Source organism: Coptis chinensis, chromosome 9 (assembly GCF_015680905.1).
Source record: "Coptis chinensis isolate HL-2020 chromosome 9, ASM1568090v1, whole genome shotgun sequence".
NCBI classification, from domain to species: Eukaryota; Viridiplantae; Streptophyta; class Magnoliopsida; order Ranunculales; family Ranunculaceae; genus Coptis; species Coptis chinensis.
In genome coordinates this window covers 53,337,489-53,356,108 of record NC_141464.1, presented here as the reverse complement: position 1 = coordinate 53,356,108, position 18,620 = coordinate 53,337,489, and the positions used below count along the sequence as shown (strand labels likewise).

Genomic DNA, 18,620 nt, shown 5'->3' with positions numbered 1-18,620 from the left:
TGACAAGATTTCACCAAGGAGACATCTGAAGGTGGAAGCAGGTTTTATTCAAGAAACGGACGCCACAACGGGTTTAGATGAAGCGAATGAATGGATTCTGGTTTGAGCTATTTCTCTTTAAATAGTTTTGTACAGCTATTCCATAGGAATTCTCATGCTTTAAAGTAGTCCAATGTGAATGTGGAACCATTGCTTTTCGGTTTACTTTGTTCATTTTTTATAGCTTTCATGAATTTGTTTATATTAGGTGAATTACTTTGGCTTCAATCCTTGGCTCCTTGCCTACGTTTTTTCCTGGATAAATATTGTTTTGATTAAGTATTGTGAAAACATAAAAGGACAGTTGAGCTAAACGCTAATAACAAATAATTGATTGAGAGATGACCACTATATTTACAAGAGTGGATTAGTGGAACTTATAGATAAACACAAGAGAAAAAAACTCAATTTCCATATTGTTGAAAAACTTGAAATGACTTCCGTTTGAATTACAATGGCTTATCAAAATTTGTTGAAAATACTAATTGTAATTGACATGGAGGCTCTAATACTTACTTGATCTTGGGTCTTTGTGGAACTGGGGACCTTAGGAGGAGAGGAACCGCAAATCAAGAAGAGTGTAATTAGCAATAAATAGGAGTCAAAAGGCAAAAGATAGGAGAACCTTACATGCCCTCGCATTATCCTTCCTATGGTAGGTTCTTGCATGTTATCGAGTTTGAGTAGAGTAGTTATTCGTAGCCATAAAATTTTTTAACCACATATGTGAGCAAACTAAATGATAGTTCCCCACTTCCCCTGCTTGGGACCATAGCTTTCATGAATTTGTTTATATTAGGTGAATTACTTTGGCTTCAATCCTTGGCTCCTTGCCTACCTTTTTTCCTGGATAAATATTGTTTTGATTAAGTATTGTGAAAACATAAAAGGACAGTTGAGCTAAACGTTAATAACAAATAATTGATTGAGAGATGACCACTATATTTACAAGAGTGGATTAGTGGAACTTATAGATAAACACAAGAGAAAAAAACTCAATTTCCATATTGTTGAAAAACTTGAAATGACTTCCGTTTGAATTACAATGGCTTATCAAAATTTGTTGAAAATACTAATTGTAATTGACATGGAGGCTCTAATACTTACTTGATCTTGGGTCTTTGTGGAACGGGGACTGCTTAGGAGGAGAGGAGGAACCCGCAAATCAAGAAGAGTGTAATTAGCAATAAATAGGAGTCAAAAGGCAAAAGATAGGAGAACCTTACATGCCCTCGCATTATCCTTCCTATGGTAGGTTCTTGCATGTTATCGAGTTTGAGTAGAGTAGTTATTAAGTAGCCATAAAATTTTTTAACCACATATGTGAGCAAACTAAATGATAGTTCCCCACTTCCCCTGCTTGGGACCATAGAACTACAAAAATGTACTTTTGAGAGCAACTCTGAAAAGAACCTATGTTCTAAGTTATGGGTCACATCGTAACGTTCCTTTTGGAAAGGAATTGCAAATTAAAACCGCTGAATGTATACCAAAGGGAGACGTGCAGACATTGCTATCAGTTTTAAGGGCAGATTATAGGAAACTTGACATGACGGTACAATTGGACAGAGAATTGATAAAGGAGCAAGGTTTGCTCTATCGACTCCAAGTATAGTTGTATGTTAAAGCAAATAAAAATTAAAAATACCTGAACTTCCTCTGACACTGTTGCTATGCAACTTGGAGAAAAGGCCAACAAGATCGAGGAGCAGTTCCAGAAATAGTAGGCTCAGTCTATTCCCTATTCGTAATTGTACCGCTCATCGGAGAATTTATCTTTACTGTCAGGACCTCCAACAAGTGCTCCAAATATAACATTGGGGTTTCCGTCTTTTTGACTGTACCATTTCTCAAACCCTTCTACACATTCCACCACTGAATGGAGAATGGATGTGGAGATAATAGAAGCCCCTCTGTGGTGAACATGAACTGGGTAGTTCGCTCCATACCCGACTAAGTAGCTCATGGACTTGGGATTTTTGCCAAGAATGTAGTTAGCCTGAGGTTGTTTTGAGATGATGACCCTACTAAGCTACCATTTTTTGCTTTTGGTAACTTCTTTCTTTCTGGTGTTAGATTTGTTGAAAATTATCCAAATATTTATTTTTCGTGTATTCCTCAATGTGTGAAGTAGGTGGCTTCTTAAAGAAACAGATCACTATTTTCAGGGTGGTTGTAGATTTTAAAGCAACTAGGCTATGTACTACGTGCATTAGTTTGTGGTTGTAAAATCCTTAGCCTCATCCAGGATATCCTCCCCTTCAAATGCAAGGTTAGAAGCTTCATACAAACTCAACATTCCTTTAATGTCTTTGTGTAGGCTTGATTTAAATCGTCTGCTATCATCCTTCAAGAAATTAAAACATCTCAGTATCCACACACAAACAAGGAGTTATGTGATGTCCGGATACAAATTGAAGTACCTAACATCGATAAGAGACATTTGGCCATTGGAATTTAAAAGCAGAGTTATTCATCCCAGTTTAAGGTGTTTTTTTTTAAAGGATTTCATACGTTGGGATATTTTATAGCCATATTGTCTCAAGTAGCCTAAAGTAGAGTGACACAACATGAAGGTCCTCCCCGACGGGCCCAAGACTGCTTTTGCTCATAGCTATGCCACCTAGGAAATTCTTGATTTCCTCTTGAAATGGTAACTTAAACCCATCCTCTGAGAGGTTATCAATCATCTCTAGCCTATATAACACTCCCACCACTCCGAATTATTGAAGATAGTAGACCTTACATTTTCCTTTAACTTCTTTGCTTCACTTTCCCACATCTTTCCCTCAGCAGTTATTATTAGTGTTGAATTAGTACAAGTGAACATTTTATGACTACACAAACATAAACGGTGATCATATATTACAACGGGATGCTCACCATATATTCACTCTTTAATGATGAATAAAATCGAAATCCCAAATGCTAGGTCGGGTAATTTGCTGATCTTCTAACTACTAATGATTCACAAGTTTTAGTAATTGCAGGACAATGAGCATGTTGAATTACACAAGATTTAACACTCAAAGCTCTTTCCGAAACATTTTTTGTTGGAATATGAGTCAAGAAGCAAGTGAGAGATTGGAGGTTGAGACTATAGCCCATTGCCATCGCTTTAGATTGAGGTACGATAGTAGGTGAAATAATCGTATCTAAGTGTATTTTTTTTATGTGTGTGTGTGTTTTGCGTGTGTTACGTTAGTGATGTTACCAGCTATGGTCAATTGAATAGGTATGCATTAAAAGATTGTAAATCAAATATGTGGATAAGTAATGTTAAGTATACATATTTTAGGCAGATTATATTGTCACGTCTCACTTAGATTCATGGATAAAATATGGAGATGAAGTTTCATTGATACTTTGCAACTTCAGCTGGAAAATTTTGTGGAGTTTGAAGCAGCATAGTGTAACGGAACATTAACTCATTAATCAATGATTTTATTGGTAATACTTCAAACAAGGCAGTCTCCAAGTTGCCATGTTTAGGAGTATACGGTATACCTTCGGCCTCTATCTTTATTGTAGCTATGATTGGCGTATTGTGTGTAATACATTCTTTTAACAATGACCAGTTATATGTCTCAGGAGTCAGGACACGATAATTAATACCCAGTGGGGGATCAGTCAATCATCTTCTTATCAACTCGGATAATGATTAAGATGATCGAACATGTTTATTTAGTTCTTTTGGATTTTTGTAAAGATCTACCAACTTACCATTCTTGCATTTGGTAACTGTTATCTTTTTGGTGTTAGATTGGTTGAGAATGCTGTGGAACACATGGTCTTTTGACCACTCCCATCCGACATTTTACCATTTGTTCTTTTGGTTGTTGCGAATAATGAATGGGGGCAAAATACATAGTTGGCATAGTTAAGTCCTTGCAATCAAAACACGGTGGAGGTGTAGAGTGGCTTGCTTCTCTTCGTAATTTGGATCTTAATAAAGTTGTTGAAGCTCTCTCGTACTTTACGGTGTTGGTCCCAAAGGTCGTAGCCTTTGCATTGCTCTATTTTCATTAGACCAACACCATGTTATTCCTGTTGACACACATGTCTGGCAGGTATGCGGCATGCTTCTGTTTTAATTCTGTTTTGATTGCTAAAACATGCAAACTGGCTCTTTCACTAATATTATTATTATTTTTTTTCTAATGTCTTCATTTTGGGTTAACAGTTTGTGGCTGACGGAGTATTTTTTGATGAACTGAACGAAGTATTGACAAGAGAACTTACTGAAGATGGTCACTGCCATGTGTACTGAAATCGGATTACCTCGATATGGTCTTCTAAGATTGAAACTCTTTGGATTTAGTTAGGGCCTAATAGATCTCTTTGGTGCTTCGAGGCCCGATGCATTATTGAATGGATTGGAGATATTTAAGCTAGGTCAAAGAGGGGATCTTTCTTATCCATCAAAGCCATTAGGTTCGGGTGGAAATGCATCAGGTGTGAAGGAGCAGGCTCTTTGGGTTGGAATTGGATCAGGGATTACTTCCATTGTTCTTCTTGCATTTTTGTGTACTCACGTTTTTATTCTTTGTGGCCAAAGGGAAAAACAGCTCCTGCCAAAAACAATCCACGGATGGCTTTTTTTTTCACCATTGAGGGAACATGGTATCACCATTGATATCGCATTATAGAAGTTTGTGACCACCAAGTATTGATGCCCCGGCCATTGGGATTTCATCAAGAATATGATTACTGGTAGTTCCCAGCGCAGGCTGATGTGATGTCCTCATTATTGACTATACTACTGGAGGTTTTGAAGCTGGTATTTCCAAGGATGGTCAGACCCGTCTTGATGCAGGATATGTGAAGATGATTTTGTTTAAGCCCATGGTCGTGGAGACTTTCTTTGAATACCCGCCACTCGGTGGTTTTGCTATGAGGGACATGTGTCAGAATGTTGCTGTGAGAGTCATCAGGAGTGTTGAGTAGAAATATCCATCTGGAGTCAAGGTAAGAATGTATGCAGCCAAGAAGGCAAGGTCCATATTTACTTTTTAAATTATTGTGTTCTCATTTTTTCTTTTTCAATCCTAATATTTTCTCTAATTTATTTGTTTGAAGGACTTGCTGTATTTCCAAACAGTGGATGTAAAAGATAGGTTGTCAATTCTTTAAATCTCTTTAAATCTATTTGTAGTCTATAGAAAATTAAAAATAGATTAGGGAGATTTAAACAAATCCAGGTATGACCCGTGATGACCTTTTCAACATCAATGCCAACATTGTGAAGACCCTGGTTGAGGAACATTGCGGACAACCTGGTCCGGATGCTTTTATCCACATCATCAAGAACCCATAACAACTCCACATTACCAATTGCTGCGGAAATACTCAAGCAAAAGGGTGTCTACAATCCAAAGAAGCTATTTGGTGTTACAACTCTAGATGTTGTTAGGGCAAACACTTTTGTTGCACAGAAAAAGAAACTGCGGCTCATTGATGTAGATGTCCCGGTTGTGGGAGGACATCTTTGGAATTACTATTCTACCTTTGTTGTCGAAGACAAGACCGGTACAAACTTTACTGGTCAAGAAATTGAAGAGCTAGGGGAGGATCCAAAACTTATTTGGGACAGAAGTTGTAGAAGCAAAGGCGTGAGGGTTCTAGCGACACTTTCTATGGCATATGCAGCTGCTAGATTTGTCGAATCATCTCTCCGTGCTCGGATGGAGATCACGGATGTCTATGAGTGCTCATTCGATCGGTCGAGCTTACCGAGTGCCATTCTTTGCATCTAGGATTAAGCTCGGTAAAATGGGGTGGAAGCAGTGATATCTTCAGATGTCCAAGGGTTGACTGAATATGAGGCAAAGGCTCTAGAAGCTCTCTGCCCGAGCTTAAGTCAAGCATTGAGAAGGGTGTGGCATTTGCCTGCAAGCGGGGCAGCCCAAACATCGGTTTGAAGCGTTGAAGAGTCAAATAATAGACTAGCGGTAATGACCTAATGGGTTTTAGTGAAAGAATAAGAAGTTCAAAAATCTTACATCCGCCATCGATTGATTGTCTCGGGTTTTGTAGCATAGGAAGTTTGCTTGGTTCTCATGTGCAGCTCTGCATCGACCGAGAATCTTGGATGGGCAGCAGATTCCGTCCGTGAAGCAGTGGTTTGGGGTTTTAAGTACGAAGATGACCCTGGTTGGCTACTTGATGGCTCCAGTGAAAGGGATGGTAAAATATGTATGCAACCACTATCCAAAAGAGGCGAAGAGAAGATACTATTAGCGAAGTTAGAGGACAAGATGACAAGATTTTACCGAAGGAGACACGATCTGAAGGTGGAAGCAGTTTATTCTGAAGCAACGGACGCCACAACGGGTTTAGATGAAGCGAATGAATGGATTCTGGTTTGAGCTATTTCTCTTTAAATAGTTTTGTACAGCTATTCCATAGGAATTCTCATGCTTTAAAGTAGTCCAATGTGAATGTGGAACCATTGCTTTCAGTTTACTTTGTTCTGTTTTTTATAGCTTTCATGAATTTGTTTATATTAGGTGAATTACTTTGGCTTCAATCCTTGGCTCCTTGCCTACGTTTTTTCCTGGATAAATATTGTTTTGATTAAGTATTGTGAAAACATAAAAGGACAGTTGAGCTAAACGGTAATAACAAATAATTGATTGAGAGATGACCACTATATTTACAAGATAAACACAAGAGAAAAAAACTCAATTTCAAGTCTCGGAAAACAAGAGGCATGGAATTTATCTCTGAGAAGAAGATGCAATGATTGGGAGATAGAACAATATGCAATGAGTGGCAATCACGTGGTTTCAACACAACCCTTTGCAAGTAAACTAAGGCCGATTTGCTTAATTTAAGATAATTGGAAAAAAAAAATCTTATCTAAGATATATACAAATCATGCCTTATCTCCTATATCTATACAAATCACGTAGTAATTGAAGCAACTCCTAAAAAAAAAGGAATGCTAAATAATTATAAATACCTCCCTAGATTTGGTTAATTCTCCATAATCTACTATTCACTTATACACATTCAACCAAAAACCTATTACCATACTCAACCAAAACACCTCCTTACCGTCTTTATACTCAACCAATATCTGTACATTGTTCACCAAATCAGGTACTCTTCTTACTGTTTATGTTATGTTTGATTCAATTTTTTTTTTGCTTGGAGATGGGGCTTCAGTGCATCTGGGGCCTCTATGAGATGCAGTACCTCCCTCTGGTCCATCTCCAGCAGCATTCCTATTATCTTAGAAACTGGTTGAAGTTGTTTCACTAGCGGGGAATAGACCTCTTGCTTTTATTGATAGCTATTATATTTGTTTTAGTAAATTTTAGTAGTTCTTAATAATAATTTTATGTCTTATGCAACTTACAGTTCTAATATGGTTGCAAGAGGGACAACAAAGCGTATTACAAATAGTGCTAGAGCAGCACATGGTACAACTAAACCTAGAGCTGCAAGAAGATCAAGAACAAACGTATCTGACCCTGAAAATTGTTTGGCAAAAAAACCAATTCTTAGTACTCCGGTACTAAGTAAAGAAGAATGTAAATTTAATCGATCTAATCGGATGTCTTCTTTAGCAAAAAAGAGGAATAGACCTCTAGGTGTTGGTGATTTGCAAAATCAGTTAAAGAAGGATTTAATAAAAGAAATTCCCATAAAAAAAAAACATACCTCAAAAGAAAAAGAAACTGTTTTGATTCGCTCAGAGATGATGATTACTATTCACAAATCAGTGGATGTGAATCAAATGTTGATGAAGAAAGCAATTTATATGAAGACATGATGCTTGGAGAAAGTGAACATACAAGTAAGAATTTAAATATATGTTATTTTGATATTTAGAATGTAAAAATTTTAACTGTGTTATTTTGTTATTTTTTTACACAGGAAATTTTCAAGAAGCATGGAATTTTGGAGAACCAAACTGTGTGTGTTCTTTTTGTGGAGCAATATTATGGTATGAAGAAAGGGTTGGGCGAACAAGACAAACCAAAAAACCACAGTTTGGAATATGTTGCCTACATGGAAAAGTTCAACTTCCTGTTTTGGCTAATGCACCTCCATTCCTAAACCAACTACTAGATCATGAAAGTGGTACAAGGTCAGCAAATTATAGAGAAAATATACGGGCGTATAACTCGATGTTTGCTTTCACACCAACTGGAGGAGTGGTTGATAAAAAATAAACAACGGAAAGGGGCCATATGTTTATAAGATAAGTGGGCGAGAATCATCACAAAATTGGAACCTTGCTACCAATTCAGGTTAGCTTTTAAATTTGGTGGAGTTATACATATATACAAAGACAAATGAAGTGCAAAATATTATATTGTTTTGGTATGTATAATTTTCTTTAATGAACAATGCAGAAAATAATTTGACATTTGATTTTTCTTAATAATTTTGTGATTACATGTCATTTACCTGTTAATTTCGTTTTTGTTCTTTCGCTGTGGTCGATTCCTAAATTTGGCGAGTTATAATGTATATGATACAGCCAATGAAGTGCAAAACAGATTGAACTCTTTTAGTAAAAAGATTGAAAAGAAAAAACCGTTAGATCCAAACATTATAGCAGGACTCATTGAAATGTTAAATGAAAACAACATAATAGCTGAGAGTTACAGAATGGCCAGAGATAGATTTACAGAATCTGAAATTGCTGATGTTAGTATAAGACTCATTAGTACAAGACAGACTGACGGAAGAGTATACAACATGCCAACTTCTAATGAGGTAGTTGGTCTCATTGTTGGTAATGGAGATGAATCTCAAGGCCACCGTGACGTTGTTGTTGACAAGAAAGGATACGGCTTGAAGAGGATCGATGAGACTTTTCCAAGTTTTATGTCAATGCAATACCCTCTCTTATTTCCTGATGGAGCTGATGGGTATAGACCTGAAATAAAATACAAAAATGGTAGTAAAGTTGGTAAGAGACAACATGTTACCATGAGAGAGTATTATGCTTTTAGAATGCAAATGAGAGCAAATGAAGGACTAACAATATTTAGAGGTGGTCGATTGAAGCAACAATTTTGGATTGATGCATACACTGCTGCTGAGGAAATGAGGCTTTCGTGGGTTAGAAATAACCAACATACGATTCGTGCTGAACTATACCAAGGTATGGTTGATGCGTTGTTGTTTCTGGGGATACTAAACCTGCATCTGTTGGTAGGCGATTAGTTTTACCATCGTCTTTTACAGGTAAGTTCAATCAAATCCCAAATACTCACTTGCAACCTTTGAAAATAAATATATAATGACAAATGATTAATTTTACCATTGTTTTTTATAGGTGGTCCAAGATATATGGTTCAAAATTATCGGGGATGCCATAGCCATTTCGGATGGGTCGGAACTCGATATTTTCACCACATTTACTTGCAACCCCAAATGGCCTGAAATTCAAATGGCATTGGACAAGGTTTCTAAGGGACTAAAACCTGAAGATGTCCCTGAAATTATTGCTCGGGTATTCGAAATAAAACTGCACGAGTTAATGACCGATTTAACGGGCGTAAACATTTTGGTAAAGCTTGGGCAGGTCAGACTTTATGTTTAATTCTTTTGCCTATAATTTATAAAATGCATAAAAGCCATCAGTTCTTTGGCATAAATAAAGAAAACTTAGTACATACCTCTTGCTTGAACAACCGATCCAACAAAAATAAATATGAAAAAAAAAAATATTTCTGATGTTAGGATAGTAATGTCAAGACAAGACTATCAAGGATTACTTCTATCAAACGCGTTTAGAATGCTTTATATTATAAAAGTATTTATGCGCTTTTACGTTTATATAATCAAAAGAAAAAATCAAATGTACTTTGATTATATCGCTCTATTCTAACAAATCTTCCACTAATTTTACGTTTAGAATGCTTTAGTAAACAAGCACCAATTACATGTTTGTCCGGAACCTTAAGAAACGAAACTCAAAAGCATCTCAAGTACAAAACCTTACAAGATCGGAAATTAGTAGTAAAACAAGATCGCTGCGACCACGGTTTCCCGGATACAACCCGGGGTTCCATTCTCTTCGTGAATCCAAAGACCACGAGCTTCAAAGAAAGGAACTGGAGCCTTTTCTCAAGCCGATCTGCATTGCAGAAAATAAACTAATTAAAGAATCCAAATCGCAGTTGATACTTTAGGACTAATAATATTTTACTCACCGCTTACAAAATATTCACCTTCACGACAATGTCGACTTCACTTCTTCAAGTGAATCTCTCGGTCTCGAGCCAAGAGGACCCTACAAAGGCAAAAGTAATAGTGACAAAGATATTATTTGTTGTTGCGTCGATCAATAATCACTCCCTCTAAACATTGAACATTGTCTAATCCATAACAAACAGAATTAAGAGTTCACACGCGGTACATTTAACAACTTATCTAAAAACACCATCGAGAATCGAGTAAAACCGATAAACTAAAGCCTAAAGAAAACTACAAACACATGTTGAAGTATGAGAGACTTTGGAACATTAAAGCATCTCAAGTACAAACTTTGCATCAGAAATTAGTAGTAAAACAAGATATTCACGGTTCCCGGATACCACCGGGGTTCCATTCTCTTCGGTGAATCCAAAGACCACGAGCTTCAACAAAAGGAACCTGGAGCCTTTTCTCGCCGATCTGCATTGCAGAAAATAAACTAATTAAAGAATCCAAATCGTAGTGATACTTTAGGACTAATAATATTTTACCGCTTACAAAATATTCACCTTCACGACAATGTCCGACTTCATACGCAAGTGAATCTCTCGATTCTCGAGCTTGGGCAGACCCTACAAAGGCAAAAAGTAATAGTGACAAAGATATTATTTGTTCTTTGCGTCGATCAATAATCACTCCCTCTAAACATTGAACATTGTCTAATCCATAATAAAACAGAATTAAGAGTTCACACAGTACATTTAACAACTTATCTAAAAACACCATCAGAGAATCAGAGTAAAACTGATAAACTAAAGCCTAAAGAAAACTACAAACACATGTTGAAGTATGAGAGACACTGGAACATTACTTCAACACGTCTTAGCATTGATTGAAACCTTACATAATATATAGCCCCCCACCTTTTCACCTCTCCCAACCATATTACAGATGTAGTCGATTAGCCCACAAAGTTGGTTGTGAATGCACCTGTTTGGTTAAGCATTGCATCAATCTCATCACCATCCCCCATTTGAAGCTGTAATATCAACAATCAAGCTCAAAAGTTAAACGCACAGAAATGAAGCTGATGAATTGGATTAAAATGAAGTACACATTGATAGAAAAATAGATACCTCATCCGAGTCCGCTCTCCTCTAAGACGACAACCATCAAACAAGAAGGCAATTGAATTGAACTCGACAGATGGCGATCACAATATGCAATCATCAACTTCATTTTCATCCTAAATTAACACAGACTCAGTTTGAATTACGTTGACTTTCAGTAGAGATACAACAAGCACCAAAGTTCAAAGAACACGCCCCGATGCTAGCAAGCAATAACCTTTCCAATAATTAGTTTTAATAAAAGACTGGATTTCAAATAACCACAAAGAATGCTATTTGCTAAGTTTCCAAATGTGACTTTCAAATATTAAGTTAGGATACCGCTAACTAATTTTGTCTGTAATGAGAAAAAACCAAAACTGCACTCGATCTCTAATTCACAAGTAAATCCTAAAGTTACAAGAGTAGACACTCTCAATGCTGAATGCGCATACATAGTAGCACCCTTGATTCGCGATAACCAATCCGAGAACCGAAGCATCGACACAAATGGAATTCTAATATACAAATCTTTTCTTTCTCCCCTGTTAATTGAACTGAAGTTCACTATAGTAAAAAGTTCGCTTTATTATCTTAAGAGATCTTCCCTTATTCTTGAGCGTCAGTTGTCACCTTCTTCATAAGTAAGGAAAGCGCTCTTATGCGCGACAACCCAAGATGCTGCAACCGGTTCTTATTCATATCACGCATGCAGATTCAATCTTCGAGGCATAATAATCACTAAGCCATGCCAGTAATAGTCTCTCTAAATTCTACAAGAGAATTCAAAACTGTAAAAATAACACAGACGTGCATATAATCTGTTCCGAAGCAATAATAATATTCTTTTGTAAACCAAAGTTTCTACTCAATTTGTTTTTCCAAGTTTTGACTATGCCAGAGAAATAATACTTTCCAACTTTTGTTATGCAGCAATATACACAATAGAGTTTCAGAAGAGGGGTTTACCACACGCTCATATCTTGCTTTTCTTGGATAATGGTGCCAAGCCAAAGACCCCCTACTCGGATCAATAAGTTAATATCGCCAGAGCTTCCGGACTTTAAGATAAAGTTGCATATGAAGCAAATCCACAGCTTTATGATACATGGGCCCTGTGGAGATTTAAATTCAAGATCGCCATGTATGTTGGAAAATAAGTGCTCTAGACACTATCCTAAGGCCTTTTGCAGTGAGACTTCTATTGATCACAATGACTTCACCGTTTATAGGAGAAGAAACAATGGTCGTAAAGTCACGGTTAAAGTTTTTGATAAAACTGAAGAACTGGACAATAGGTGGGTGATACCACATAATGTCGATTTGTGTGTGAAATTTCAAGCACACATAAATGTTGAGCACTGTAATAAGGCGAGGTCGATCAAATATCTTTTCAAGTATATTAACAAGGGCAAAGACAGAGCCACTGCCATTATTGTCGAAAATGTCGCGACAGATTTAGGCACAGGGAAACAAACCATTAGAGATGTAGACGAAGTTGAACATTTTCTTGATTGTCGTTATCTTTCTGCTTCTGAAGCATGTTGGAGGTTATTGAATTTTGAAATTCAATACAGAAACCCAAGCGTAGAAAGGTTGCCATTCCATCTTGAAGGAGAGCAAATGGTCTATTACAGTGATAAAGATCTACCAGAAGAAGTCATAGAGCGCGAGAATGTATCAAAGACAAAGTTTACAGAGTGGCTTAAAGCAAATGCCATGTACACGTCTGCCAGAGAACTGACTTACATGGATTTTCCAACTAAATGGGTTTGGCAAACCAAAAGTAAAGAGTGGACTCCAAGAAAAGGTGGTGGTAAAAAAAAAATCGGCCGCGGTCTACTATGCTCACCCTACATCGAGAAAGATTTTACTTGCGATATTGCTTAATATTGTCAAAGGCCCTAGAAGCTTTGAAGAGATCGAACAATAAATGGAACTACTTATCCTACTTTCAAAGCGCATGTCGTAACTTATAAAATGAATGCTCCAAAAATTTAAAAGATTTTCATAATTAGAGACACCTATTATGCATGTATATTATTTGATTTCATTTAGCACATTTTTTTTTGTATATATATATATTATTAAATTAAATTTACCCCGTCGGGGCACTAGGTTTGCTTTGATGATGACAAATGAGTGGGATGATGCTCTGAAATAGGCCAGCGGATTTCAAAGCCCTAAAGCGTTACGTGAACTGTTTGTGACATTAATGTTGAAGTGCGAGATATCATTTCCTGAAAAATTATGGGAAAAACATCATCATGCTCTTGGAGAAGACATCTTATATCGGTATAGAAGAAACAATGGGAATCGGACATTGAATTTATCGTAAGAGAAAATAAAAATTACACTCGTGGTGAGATTGAAAATATCATGCTCAAAAGAGGAAAAACTTTGGCAACCGTGGAAGGACTTTCCATTTCCGGATATGAAGGACCAAATGCCAGCTGGGAATAAAATAATTGCAGAAGAACTTGACTATAACTGTCGTGCATTACGTGATGAATAACGTTAAATTGCATGAAGCCCTTAATACCGAAAGCAGCGGGGAAGTTTTCCAATCGATTCATGAAGCGATATATTCACAGAATGGAGGTGTATTTTTTGTTTATGGCGCGTGGAACAGGAAAAACGATTTGTATAAGACTATCATTTCAAAGTTGAGATTAGAAGGTAAAATTGTATTTTGCGGTTGCTTCTTCAGAATAGCATCACTCCTTTTACCAAGAGGCTTTTAACAAAGACATTCAAGGTTTAATATTCAAATTCCTACCAATGAAGATTCAACTTGCAACATCTCAAAACATGAAGCTAATCGCCAAGCTCATACAGAAAAGCCGATCTTATTTTATGGGATGAAGCACCAATGACTCATAGGCATGGTTTTGAAGCCGTTGATAGAACTTTAAAAGACATAATGGATGAAGAAACCAAACGCTTTTGGTGGGAAAACATTTCTAATGGGTGGTGACTTGGATAAATTTTGCCAGTTATTCCAAGGGGTAAAAGAGGTGACATTGTTGACGCTTCAATAAATAGGTATGATTTTAGATATATCAAAAAACACAATTTTATCAAATAATTCGCTTAGTAACTTTGAACAATTTATTTTTTTTACCATATTTATCTATATTTGACAGGTCCAAAATCTGGGAAGAATGTAAAGTATTTCATTTGACTCAAAACATGAGATTACAAAATGACCGAAAGTAGACCCTAAAACAGCTTAGCTCTATAGAAGACTTTAGCAAGTGGGTTTTAGATCTTGGAGATGGAAACTTGCAAAGAATTGCTATGGAGAATGATATTGAGCGAACATGGATACAAATTCTTAAGATCTCCTTATTCCAAAATCCGATGACTCTATCCAAGATATTGTGTCAACTATTTATCCAGATTTTGCGAAATCATAACTTCGTTAAGTACCTCAAGGAAAGAAGCATCTTAGCCCCTAAGAATGAAAACAGTTGATGAAACTAACTCATACATTATTTCATCACTACCGGAGATTTACAGAGTTACTTGAGTGCAGGACTCACTTTGTCCCATAGAAGGTTAGCACATCAAATAAATAAATAAAAACTGTTTTCCTTTAGACGTTTTTACATTTCTTATAAGATTATTTAATTATTTTGCAGGAAAGTCTGCTGAACAAGACGTTCTCTATCTTATAGAATTTTTGAATACTCTTCAATTTTCAGGAGTGCCAAACCATAACATTGAGCTGAAAGTCGGTGTTCCCATAATGTTAATGCGGAATTTGAACCAGAGTGCAGGGCTTTGCAATGGAACTAGGTTGATTGTGACCAGGTTGGGATCCAAAGTTATTGAAGCAAAAATTATAACAGGTAGTAATATAGGAGATCCAGTCTACATTCCAAGAATCATCCTGTCTCCGAGTGACACCAAGTGGCCATTTGTTTTCAAGAGAAAACAATTTCCTATCAGAGTGTGCTATGCAATGACTATAAACAAGAGCCAAGGACAAACTTTCAACCATGTTGGTATTTATTTACCACGGCCAATTTTCACACATGGCCAATTATATGTGGCTGTTTCAAGAACAACATCTAGACAGGGACTAAAATTTCTAATAAAAAGTGAAGACGATGAGCCAAAAGGATATACACAGAACATTGTGTATAAAGAGGTTTTTCAAGCAATTTGATTAAGGTATTGTTCTTATGATTAAGCTTATCAACATCATAATAGTTAATGTTTTTTGTAATATTATTATTAATATTTTTTGTTTGCGTTAGAAATTCCTTTGCAAGTGATTGTAAGGCTCTATTACTATCTAATTTTTGCTGTGAAGGACTTACCACTAAAATTGTATACATGTTTTTTGCAGAAATACTATGTGTGAATGCTGGAATGGTCATTTGATGATACTGCATTAGAAGCCGTAGAGAAGATTGTATTTTTCATTGTCTATTTCATACCAACTTTGTCTAATTTCTTTGTCCTATTACGTATGACATTTATGAAAAAAACCTTATGCTGTCTCCACTTTTTTTTATTGATATTGACTGGACACTCAACATCATTCAAGTGTGATCTAATGTAGGAACTTTACATCCGACTCTTGCCCAAGGTCGATCTTAGGAATCGGATATAAAAATATGCCTATTACCTCCGATAAAAAAAATATGCCTATCTTTTGTTTTCATTGATATTGCAAGGTTGTCAAGTCTTGTCTAGGTAATGGTTAATGCGACTTTGACAGGGGAATATAGGAATTAAACTGGTCGGACTTGAGCTAGCCAAGAAAAAGGTGAGTTGTTGACCAGTTATAACTGACAATACCATATTACGGTAACACACATTCGCACAAATTAAGCAAACTGCAACTATACTTGCATTTGGTGTAAGCTTTGAATAACTGTTTAAGGAGATCATAATGCCGATCAGTTTATACACACACACACACACACACACACCTTTTTAATCAATGTTATACTTGCACATCTCTGATTCAATTTTTGATTTTCAAACTCAAAGAGTTTGATGGTTGGAACAGGGGATTGATTGTCATCAACCTGGCCAGAATTTGATGTTGTCCTATTTATTTACATGTTGTGTTGTATTTATATTTTAAGCTTGGCTGACCAAACTTGATGAACCTTTATGTTATGATGCGTGAGTTGTTTCATTTTAGACTGTGGTCCGCGGTGTCCATCATCTGAAATTCTGAATGTGAATGGAGTCACATCAAGTTTGTATCTGAATGCGGTGTGTTAATTTGGCAAATTCAGTTCTAGAGATTTGTTTAAGCTACATACAAAATGGATGTAGTACACTACCTTCGTGTTCGCGACTAGGTTATGAATTATGGAGCAACAATACCACATTGATTGTTGGTATTTATCGGTTGTGAATGTCGGACCACTTCCAATTCAGTTCACTCATTGCTTTGAATGACACACAAGGAATCGAATGTCTTAGGAACATCAATTATCCCTCCCACTAGCAGGTTATGCTAGAGGTGGTACTGGGTAATCATATACCAGACCATCAGCTAGACAATCTGTAAAAAGAGGTTCCTCCATGACCTTTGAGTTTACTATAATTTCGTAAGATCCCTCAACTCACACATTATTTATCCAACAATGGAACTTAATCCCAAGACACCAGTTCATACATTCTACGATGTAGGCCATTGAATCGTGGTGAAATTTCAAGTGATTGTTCATCTGTGGAATTTAATTTGTTTAAGGATAATGAACTACAGATTTTATGTGGTGATTCTTCTAGGAAGCTGTTTCAAGTGATTGTTCATCTGTGGAATTTAATTTGTTTAAAGATAATGAACTACAGATTCCTTTTGTATCAAATAGTTCGTTTTTTATTTCTTACTGTAAATGTTTTTCTCGATTTCGAGTAAATGTGGATTGTTCTATTAAAAGATATATGCAATGAGATTCTTAGTATTTGTTTCCTGAGCTTTGTTGTCACTATTCAGATTCCAATGTCTTTAGGCAGACTGTCAAGCTTGACAAAACTAGATCTCAAAACCTTAACCAACTCACGATAAAATTCGTGTCATTTGGAGGATCCAAAACCCGACACAACTAAATCTCAGATCTAATCAATTGAATGGGACCATTCCCGAAAGTCTAGGACAACTTTTAAATCGATGGACTTGGATTGGATTTATCTAGCAACTCTCTCTCAATGGTGTTATATTTGACGCTGCATTTTTGCTAAACTCCCCAAATTAGTTTTTTTAGAATTGAGTGGAACTCTCTCATTGTGAATATGGCATCAGGTTGGATTCCACCCTTTCAACTCCAATATATTGGAATGACTTCTTGCAATGTAGGACTCAGATTTCCAGAATGGCTTCGAACACAAACACAATTCACCGCATTAACGATGTCCAATGCAAGCATTTCAGATTTCTCTTCACGGCAAGTTTTTTTCTTCCGAAACTATTAACAAAAGTACTAAAGGTGGGGGGATCCAGCAGTCGATGAACAAATAGAAGCTACAACAGTTGATTCTCAGTTAAGAATATAAAGCTTTCAGACATCAAGATCAATACTTCCTCCTGGCTATGCAAACTTTAGACCAACTATTTGGTAAAACTTTAGACCAAGCAGTTTGTGTACCATGACTATTTTCTTTGATTTGCTACATGTGTTTCATATAGGTATGGTCATGTAGTAGTAGTGTAATGACACCGCTTCCCCCTTAAGGATTCCAAATAACAGTTGTTCGATGATATTCCAACATCAAGACTTCATTCTGCCTCGATCAAGACTTCGACATAGAAACTTAAGGGACGTTCTTTTTGGTTGTTCATCAATACCAACATATATGTTCATTACCATAGAGTATAGGACTATCCCATCCATCTTTTTAAGTTGTCAATATTGTCAATTACATAATTTTTTGCATTATATGTTAGGGCCGGGATCCATTAAAATTTTCTATATTGCAAGAGAATTTATTCTTTGGTATGCTCTAGTTAGTTGTGGGAAGTCGCGGACTCATTTGAATATACCCCGAATAGTCAAGAGAAGTATAATGTAGTTGTCAAGTAATCAAGTTGTTCTCCATATTTGTGTTATATCATTTTTCTATGTGCTTTACAAAGAGTTTCATACTAGGTGTTCTTAAGAGGAGTTTTTGCCAATAGCATATGTTAAATTAAGGTAACTGGCAAATCAAATAATAACTCACTCTCTTAAGATACCGACTTTGCAAAAGTTTCAAAAGGTGTTGGCACTTGAGTTCTACTTCCGTTAGTCTTGAGCTCAGCAACACTTTCTTGCAATTTCTTTGTGTTGTTGTTGGTTAACA

The 18,620-nt window shown here is 36.4% G+C and overlaps 1 protein-coding gene, 1 long non-coding RNA gene and 1 pseudogene across 2 annotated transcripts; all 3 read left to right on the top strand.

The window, feature by feature from the left end:
- The first annotated feature begins 3,026 nt into the window (after positions 1-3,026).
- On the top strand, positions 3,027-5,223 carry LOC147476677 (uncharacterized). Its single transcript, XR_015208481.1, has 3 exons — positions 3,027-3,167; positions 4,856-5,007; positions 5,119-5,223. It is a non-coding gene; the product is annotated as an uncharacterized LOC147476677 (long non-coding RNA).
- Positions 5,224-5,233: 10 nt separating this feature from the next.
- Positions 5,234-5,968, top strand: LOC147476676 (malate dehydrogenase, chloroplastic pseudogene; annotated as a pseudogene).
- Positions 5,969-12,308: 6,340 nt separating this feature from the next.
- LOC147476675 (uncharacterized) lies at positions 12,309-13,199 on the top strand. The gene has a single exon (XM_086585794.1). The coding sequence runs from the start codon at positions 12,309-12,311 to the stop codon at positions 13,197-13,199; it is 891 nt and encodes a 296-aa protein (XP_086441920.1).
- The last annotated feature ends 5,421 nt before the right edge of the window (positions 13,200-18,620 follow it).

Excerpts from the sequence above, each read along its gene's own strand:
- LOC147476675 (XM_086585794.1), top strand. The coding sequence starts at position 12,309 with ATGGTGCCAAGCCAAAGACCCCCTACTCGGATCAATAAGTTAATATCG.